The 9,512-nt window shown below is 45.4% G+C and overlaps 1 protein-coding gene across 1 annotated transcript; it reads left to right on the forward strand.

Annotated features, from left to right (window-relative positions):
• Positions 1-1,091: 1,091 nt before the first annotated feature.
• Positions 1,092-8,514, forward strand: LOC113989277 (G-protein coupled receptor 26). The gene is made up of 3 exons (XM_027723686.2): positions 1,092-1,906; positions 2,446-2,559; positions 6,488-8,514. The coding sequence occupies exons 1-3, from the start codon at positions 1,239-1,241 to the stop codon at positions 6,723-6,725; spliced, it is 1,020 nt and encodes a 339-aa protein (XP_027579487.1). The 5' UTR covers positions 1,092-1,238; the 3' UTR covers positions 6,726-8,514.
• Positions 8,515-9,512: the final 998 nt, after the last annotated feature.

A 9,512-nucleotide genomic window follows, 5' to 3' on the forward strand; every position in this document is an offset into this window, starting at 1 on the left:
CAAATTGTGATAACAGAAAGAACCTTTCCTACCATCACACTATCGTGTTAAGACTGTGAATGGAAAATGGCAAAGAGGGAGACTTTAATTTTCCACAGAATGTGCAGCACTACCTAAATGTGGGCTCTTGTTCAGCCAGCTGGTGCGTCCAAGCAGTCAAAGTGGAGTCTCTGGCCAAGCAACTGCTGGCCAATGTGGTGACAGTGTGAATACCCAGAGGGCAATCTGCTGAAGGGGGAAAAGGGCAAGCAATCCCTCGGATGGAGGGGGACGAGCCTGCCAAGAGGCATAGACACCAACTTTTGTACAGGTTCCAGGAGCACCAGAAGCAGCTGGCGCGCTCAGGGTATGCCTGAGCAGAGTGCAGGGATCAAACTACTACTAACTCCTCTTCAGGTCTGATCCTCCCTGAGCTGCACAGTAGCCAAAAGTTGGGCTCCCTGTCGCTCTCGCCTGCGATCTGGGAGTGGATCAGCCCGACGCCGCGATCCCTGGATGAGCCTCTGCCTCGCAGCCGTTCGTCTGCGCATGAGTCGCTGCGGGAGGCTCCGCGGCTGGAGTATTTGAGGGGCTGGGCAGCGGGGGAAGATGCTCAGTGCCTGCGGAGGCCGAGCGCACGGCGGAGCGGAGCCGCGGCGGGGCATGGAGGGGGCTCCGGCGCGGGGGGGCCCGCGGACCGCGGCCTGAAGCCCCGGGGGCGCGGCCGTCGGGGCATCGCCGCTCCAGCACCGCGGACAGCGCACGGCGAGCGCCGCGGAGCCGGATCCCGCCTCGGCTCCCTCCCCGCTCCCCACGGCCCCAGCTCCCTGGGCTCCGGCCCCCGGGCGCCCCGGACCCCCTGAGAATCGCTCCTGCTCCGATTCTCGGGTACCTCGATCTTCCATCTACCTCCCGATCAGCCGCTGCGCACCCCGGCGCCCCTCTACCCTCGGCTTCCGCCCCGCTCCTCCCGGCCCCTGCTCCCCTGCTGCCTGACTCTGCTGTCAGAGAATCCCGCTCCCCCTGGGGTCCTCTCCCATCCGCCCCGCTCCCCTCGCCCCTCTCTCTGCCGCTGGCCCCCTCTGCCCGCTCCGTGCTCCTCTCCCTGCGCCCCGCGGCCCCCGGCGCTGCCCCCCGGCCCCTGCCCCGCTGCCGGCACCATGCGCGGGCGGCCGCGTTGGGCGGCAGGCGAGGCTGCGGTGCCGGCGCGGGTGCCCCCTTCCTCCTGCCCTCGCCCGCTCCAGGGGACCCGCTGAGAGATGGACTTGGCAGGCGTGCTGCTGGCGCTGCTCCTCGTGCTGGTGCTGGTTGTCTCTCTGCTCTCCAACCTCCTGGTGCTGCTATGCTTCGTCTACAGTACAGAGATCCGCAAGCAGGTCGCCGGGGTTTTCCTGGTGAACTTATCCTTCTGCAACCTGCTCCTCACCGTCCTGAACATGCCTTTTACGCTGCTAGGCATCCTGAGGAACCAGCAACCCCTCGGGGGCTGTATCTGCAAAGCGGTGGGTTTCCTGGAAACTTTCCTGACTTCCAACACGATGCTGAGCATGGCAGCACTCAGCATCGACAAATGGATTGCCGTGGTGTTCCCCTTAAGCTACACCAGCAAGATGCGGTATAAAGACGCTGTGATACTGATGGGCTACTCGTGGCTCCACTCCCTCACGTTCCCCTTGGTATCCTTGTTTTACTCATGGGTAGATTACAACAGCGTTTATGCCTCTTGCACCCTACACCTGAAGGAAGAGTCGGAGAGAAGAAGGTTTACGGTGTTCACCATTGTCTTTCACTCCACCAGTTTCATGCTGTCTCTGGTGATTTTGTGCTTCACCTATTTAAAGGTGTTAAAAGTTGCCCGGTTCCACTGCAAGCGGATAGACATTATTACCATGCAGACTCTGGTTTTGCTGGTGGATATCCACCCCAGGTAATGCGTGCGTGTTCGGACTCACAGCCCCTGGGCACTCGCGGTAGGTACCCCGGGCGGAGAGAATGTCCTGCCTCCCCAGCACTTCCTGCCTGCCCCGGCCACATGGCGAGCGCTCCTGCCTCTAGTTTCAGATGCTGCTTAGTGCCAGGAACGGTGGCTCGTGCATTTGTAACCTTCTCTCTTTAAATGCTAATCCGGCTTAGCCGGGTGCTCCCACTTGGCTGAGCTCCTCTTAAGAGGGAACCACTGCTATGGGAGTGCGATCGTCCCGAGGCTCAGCGGGGCCGGGGCTGCCCTCATCTCTCCCGGGGATCTGCCCTGCTCTCCCCTGGGGGGCTGCCCTCGTCCCCTCAGGGGCTGCCTTTCCTCCAGACCGGGACTGCCGTCCTCTCCCCGGGGACTGCCTTCGCCTTCCCTCCCCTTCCCTTCCCTGGCGCAGGGGCTTTTGGGCCGAAAGAGTCCTTTCCGTCTCCTTTGGGTTCACGTTGCGCCTCCTCTCTTGCCTTAACTCCCCTACTGCTCTTTTCCCTTCGCAGTGTGAAGCAGCGCTGTCTGAACGAGCAGAAACGGAGGAGGCAGCGAGCTACCAAGAAAATCAGTATTTTTATAGGGTCGTTCGTGATCTGTTTTGGTCCTTACATTATCACCAGGTTAGTATCCCCTGTTGGGGTGAGGGACTTTGCGAGAAGGGGATACCCTGTGATGCGAAGGTGCCCGGGGAACCTACAGCTAATTTTGGGGTGCCAGACACCAGAACGGACACCCGGGGCCGGTTCTGAGGGCAGAGCACACCAAACAGACACACGCAAACACCCACTCTGACACACCGCTCCTGCTCGCGCCCCCAGCCCTGGGACGCAGCTCAGCCAGCCTCTGGCTCTCCTTCCCTCATTGCAGCCAGGTCTGGGCGCCTCTGCCAAGAGCAAGAGGCTTTTAGGACAAGTACCAGGAATTAATTACATGCCAATGGGAGATAAAAGCAGTTTAAAAGACTCGCCACCCTTCCTTATTAGCACAACCCGAGAAACAGAAAGGAAAGCAGACAGACTTTCCTGATTAGCTTAAGTCTTTTTTTTTTTTTTTTTAAAGGCATAAGCCAAGTTTGCTGCTGTTGGAAGCTGAGGTGATATAATTTAAATTTGCCCAGGCTGATAATTTGTCAGATAAGCTTTCTGTCTGGAAACATTAATGTTTGTAAATATATTGCTAATGGTGCAGCACAGCCTTGTGATGAGGTGTAAAAGTTAGGTCTCAGGAAAACCAATAATTAGACTTTTAAAATGTATAGGAAACACCGTGCTTCTCAACTGCACAGAATTATAAGCATCCATCCTGGTGGTTTGCACCTTATTAATTGCTTATGCACTGTTGTCATTATTGTACTTGTATAGTCTTTATACAATATATGTTTATTATTTTTAAAATTTGCATAAACCAGTGATCTGGAAGCCAATGTAATTATATTGAATCGCAGCACCTCAGATTTAGCCTTTCATCTCTGAACTAAAATGGGCTACGTCTTTCACAGGTGATTTTTAAAAAATATTTTCTACTTCACAGTGTGTTCAAGACAGCCTTGAAGAGGAGTGACTTCTGTCGAGGAAGGTGCTCTAGTCTGCAAAACCCCCTAGCGAGGGCTTCCTTAAGGTTGCTACCAAACTGCCGGTGTCTGCAGACACACTAGCTCACAGAAACTGGCCAGCTTTATGCTCTGACCTTACACGGTCACATACATCTAGACCTTTTATGGCCATTGTCACTGCCCTTTTCTTACATGAGTGGGGGATAGATTAAGGCCAGTGCACAAAACAGACAATGTTTTTTAATCTTTAAAAGTGACATTTATTTCAGTCCCCATTTACATGTTGGAAGGGATTCCTAACTAATCTCCTGGATAACCATGTCTTTTTTTCTGCAATTTGAAGGTTTATTACAAATCTTAACATTACATCACAGAGTTAAAAGGTTAATTGATCACTGTACAGTACATTTTGAGTAATTTTCTATTCACTTTTGCCATAATCAAGATGTAATTATATTGAGCAAAGTGGATTTTGCCATCTTCTTTCCATCTAAACATTACCAAGCTCAGCAAACTCCAAGCATGGCCACATTTTTCAGGGTGGAGATATTTCTCATAAACTTCTAAAATAAAAGTTACTTCCTTCTTCAGACCTTGCATTTGGCAAACGTGAGGTGGTGCATTTTCTATGTGTGACAAACTGATACAGCCTGAGTCACTACACAGAAGGCTGAGGGCTGGTTTATGGAAATGTGTGTCAAGGTACAGCTTCTGTCTCAGTCACAAGGACTGAGCTGGTTCAGTGACAGCAAAATGAGGAGGTTTTGGGGAGGGCATCCTGAAAAGCTCTTTGTCCCAAAGACAAGATGGTACCAAGACAGCACTACATAATAGGTGGTGATGGAGGTGAGGTCAGAGGACTTGCTGCCATGCCTGTTTTCTCGTTCTTCTCCCATTCTGGTTTTTAGGGGGTGATACTGAAGCAATCTCTGGGGAGGCAGTGTAAAAGACATTATCCCCGTTTTCTTGCTCTTGGCCTGGTGACTCAGGTTGTGCTGTGAGCTCTGTGTTTGCTCCTCATTTCAGAAATTTGAATGAGATTAGGATCATTAGCAATATATTCGTCTGTTCACTAAGATCCGACAGATGAATTTCATTTCTTTTGTAATAGCCCTGAAAACAAGAAAATGATACTAAGATGCATTCACATGGGTATTTCTAAGGCTGAATTGTTTTGGCCAGACCCTTTATCTTATTAAAATCTGTGTAATTTTTTTGTCTGTTGGCTTCAGTGCAATTAAGTTTGAACCCATAATGCATTATTTGGAACACATAGTAACACATCTGTTTTCATGACTGAAGGACACCTTACTGTTCTTATTTAGTGTCTTTATAAAAACATCAGTTATGTAATTAACAATTGTATATTTCTTGCATTTGGATAGTATGCAGGATGGGATAATCGAAGCAATCAGTAGCAAGTGTAATTTATGGTGCATTTATTTCTCACAATTTGCGTCTTCCTGTTCTATCTGTTTTGAATTCACTGGAAATTTTTCCAAGCAGCTTCAGGCAGAAGTCATCTGTTTTTTTAATGCTCTTGTCATAGGAATGATTTTACTTTTACTCATAGAAATAAGAAATTTTCCTGTCGCTTGTTGCAATGTTCAGTCCTAGTGGTTGTAAGTCAGCTTTTCTAAGAGGAGGGATTGGAACAGCTTAAAAAATCAACACCCTGCAAGTTGGGAACTCTGCTCTTTGGAAAGAGGACAGAAGGTTCTTCAAGCCTTGAGAAAGCTTCTGATCTGACATCTTCAAACAGTGATGTTTTAGGGTACAGAAAAGGGCTATTTTATCTCACTGTGCATTTTTTTTTCTTCTGGAATGAATAGAGCAAAGCAGTATATTCTTGCTCCTGCAAAAGGTTTTACAAAAGATGTACAGAAAACAAAAACTTCTCACCCTGTTCTTTCCACCTTCCTGGAGGGCTTGCCCACTACTGATGAGCTGGGCGAGACATTTACTGGAACAGTCTGAAGGATTGCTCTCACTTCTGTGGAAAAATTGTTTAACTTAGTTGCAGTTTCTCCCCCCATGATTAATACATCCCTCACAGCTGAGGTGCTGAGGCCACTAATCATCCGTGAAGCGCAGACAGGAAGACACAGGTCTGGAGGCAGCTGACTGGTCATATAATGATGATAAAAGTGTTGTCTCCGTGTTTTCTTTCTCCAAGCTCATGGTCAGCTTAGTGAACACAAAAACTTTCATGGGTAAGTAGATGCAGGTGTGCTCCTAAGCATACTGTGAGATTGCAGGTGCCACTAAAAGCTCTCTGAGATACCGCCAAGTTGTTCTTCGTACTACAATGGTCTGACACGAATCCTCTTTGCATCTGTGATAATTCACCGCCGGGGTGTAATGAAGGTTCGCTTGTCTGTGTCTGAGGGGATGGATTCAGTGATCTAGACCAGGTTTCTGATGTCATTTGAGATGTTGCATAGTATCCAAATCCTTTACCTAGCCTGGCACATATGCCACAGACTCACAGCTTCCAGGAGCAGCAGCCTGATGCCAATGGGATTATACTCAAATGTTTCAAGTGCCGCTAGACAGCTCTACTTAGGCAACTGAGTTCAGTGAGTCTGGATGCCATGAGTCACATGTGTCTATCTCAAGCTTGCCATGGGAGAGAGGTAGTCAATTATGCCACCAAAATTTTGATCACTTACGAGCACAACTCTCTAAATTCAGAAAGTGAGCAATAAACTGCAGGACTTTCTTCTCTCCGATGCACAGAAGCATTACCATTGAAAACACAGTTTTTTCCTCTTTCCATAGAGGAAATTCTTTTTGTCTCCAAGTGGCTTTGCAAAAGGTCTCTTTGTCTTTATTGAAAGCAAGGACTAAGTAAGTACAGGGCTCTTCTCCTGCAGGGACTGTGTGCTGTAACAAAATAAGTGTTACTTGAATGTTTCATGAAGCATGAGTTGAGCACTGGGCTCAGTGTGAATATTAGCACTTAAGTGTTTCCATTTCTCTTTAATGTTTAACAGGTTGATAGAGCTCCTTCCTTTTGTTACCATAAATTACTACTGGGGAATTATAAGCAAGTGCCTCACCTACAGTAAGGCTGCATCAGATCCATTTGTTTACTCACTTTTGCGTCAACAGTACAAAAAAGTTCTGATCAACATCGTCAACAGGATACTTAAGAGGGACCTGTATCCTTCATCGGGGTACAACAGTTCTCTCGACACTGAAAACGATTACTGCTTGCACAGAACAAACTAACAACATGAAAGCATTCCCCTTCGAGTGAGACAGGTGTTTGCTGCTGCTGGAAAGCTGCCTTTTCCCTCTCATGCTGACAGTGCTGACAGTGTCTCCAGGGTGTGAAAGCTGCATAATGTGATACATTTCATCGTGGACTTTCATGAAAGGCTCTTCCCTGGTCTGCAGCCAAGCGCAATACACGGCAAAGCCTTGTCCCTGGTTGAATGGAGTTGGCTGGAGGGGTCTTAACAGAGCATTTCAAGGCTTTAGAGAAGCTTAGAGAGCTTTTAATGTTTCATATCCAAAGACTTGGTATGTCTTGGAGCGTTCCACATCAGACGAGATATTCCAGTGTTTCTGGGACGACAGGAATCCCCAGATTGGAAGGAGAGGTTCAGAGTCTTCTGTGCTGCACATATAACTTGGCAATCCAGGATCTGCTCTGTTGGTTTTAAACATTAAAAATGAGTCTTTTAATTGATTGATTTATTGTATTGGTGCCTCAAGTGAGTCAGCACTTTGAATCTGAGATTGTTGTTATTATTATTTATTACTAGGCATCATGATTGTAACATAGCCTTTAGGAAGTGGTACATATATTTGATATTCCAGTATTCTATCAAGCATAACCAAAGTCCACATATCTGAGTTACTAATATTTAGCACTTCAGTGGTATGTGATTACAATAACTGCAGCAACAATAATGATGACATATATGGAATTTAGTTAAATAGCACTGTAGTTCCATCACTGAGATAGTAGTCCTATTCAAACAAGCTTTTATTCAGAAAAAAAAAATCAGTTAGACAGTAGAAGTGACAGATGCCACTGTGTTTAAGATATATTATGTCAGAAGCTATCTGTTTTCAAAGAAAAGGCTAAAATATATTAATTCTTTTTAAGGGATATATAATGTGTAAAATATTTCACGCATTGGCTATACATGGTGAATTGTAATAATATTGTACAACCTTTTCCTTAATAATGATCAGTTAATCTGGTGATTTTTATCGATAACAAGAGATGTGCAAGAGATATTATAACAGACCTGCTGCCAAATGCCCGGAAATATAAAGCTGCTTTGTTATTATATGCATTTTTCTCTTTTTTTTCTTTTTAAATCTAAACAGGCTTTGGAAAAATGTGGCAATTATTTTTGAACAATATTCCTTTGATTATATAAGACATTTATTAAAATTTAAAAATTCTAAGGCATTCAATAAGCTAATATTTTCTAATTGAGTACCTAAGGGGAAAATTAAAGCAATTCTAAAGTATATTTTAAGAAAAATGAAAAGAAAGAAGACAGTAGAGAACTCTTATTTTTATGTAACAATGGACTTGACCCTGTGAAGCATTGAGAAGGCTACTTCTGGTTGAACTAAGAATATAAGCATGTGATTAGGCACAAATATAATTTCCTTTGAAGTTAACAGCTCTGTTTCCATGCTGAAAATTAAGTATATGCTTAATCGTTTTTTAAAATCAGTGTTGAGCCATCAGCACATTGAGAGGGTTTTCCCCACCATCTACAATGAGGAAAGAGAGTGTCTTGTTCAGTCCCACTGAAGTCAAAGAAAGGTGATGCTGCATAACAGATACAATGTTCTCTTACCTCCTGCTTTTAATTTCTGGGGCCTTTATGATGCGCTTTTTTTTTCCCCCATGCAAGTACCTTAGGCCTCTGTGCTTTGCATCTATAGTTCTACCTGTGTTTAAATTGAATGTACTATAATGGTTTTGTCTTCTTAGTAAAGTATTTGTACTCTCTTCAATTTTGTGTAAATACAGTATTTCAGAAAGAAAGAGTCGTCTGTGGAATCTTTCCAGTTTTCCTTACTTCCTGTTTGTCTCCCCATTCCACCCCCTCTGCCTTGCTGCTAGAAGAACCCAATGCTTCAGTCTTTCATTTCAGCTGCAACATCACTCTGTTGGGGGTGGGAGGGATGCTAAATTTTCACTAATTTTTTAGTCAGTTTTGTGCCAAAGAGTTTTAATAGACTACGGCAGCTATCCATGAATAAACATGAGCTTGATGGTACCTACAATTGTTAGCTTAGCCTTGGTTTCCTAAATAAAATGGTCCTCACTTTGAGAAAGGAATATGTTACATATAGTAAAGTGTATTAAATTGTTACCTGCAGGATATACAAATTAAATAAAACTTTATTATTAAAGAAAATGGTAGAGAAGGAAAAAAAACCCAACTCTAAAGCTATTACAGTAACAAATTTCTAAAGCTATTAAACTATAAGCTGAATTTTAAAGGTATAAAACAGAACACAGCTAAACTGCTGCATCTGTTATTAAGTTAATTAATGAAGCTTATTTATGCCAGTTGAGGGTGTACACTTTACAATACCACTCAGTCTCACAAAGCATTGAATATTTCTGGAGGTTCTCAGGTCCAGATGGGAAAAAAAAAAATAAAGAAAAAAGATTTGAGCCTGCACTGGGTGATGTAGAGCATCTTTTAGGTTTCATTTCCACAGAGAATTAGGAAGGTGAGGCCTACAGTGTGCAGCAGACCGGAAACTAAGGAAGGGCAAGAAGAGCTGTGGTGCTCTCAGTGCTGATTTTCAATGAAGTTTAACTGCCTTGTTTAGCATTACCAAAAGGCATCTCCCTCTGCTCACCTCAGCGTGCAGGTGCATTTTTCCTTTCTCTCTTCTTCTCACCACCAACCCAGAAGGGCTTCCTCTACTTTTCTAACCAAGTGGGAAACAATCAGTGAGAGTTCTCGCTTTCATTCCCCTGGCTTCTTGATATAGGCAAAACTCAGCTTGATGCTTCGTTCACCACGC

The sequence above is a fragment of the Pipra filicauda genome, unplaced genomic scaffold (genome assembly GCF_003945595.2).
Source record: "Pipra filicauda isolate LSUMZ 115617 unplaced genomic scaffold, ASM394559v2 scaffold393_size659558_pilon, whole genome shotgun sequence".
NCBI classification, from domain to species: domain Eukaryota; kingdom Metazoa; phylum Chordata; class Aves; order Passeriformes; family Pipridae; genus Pipra; species Pipra filicauda.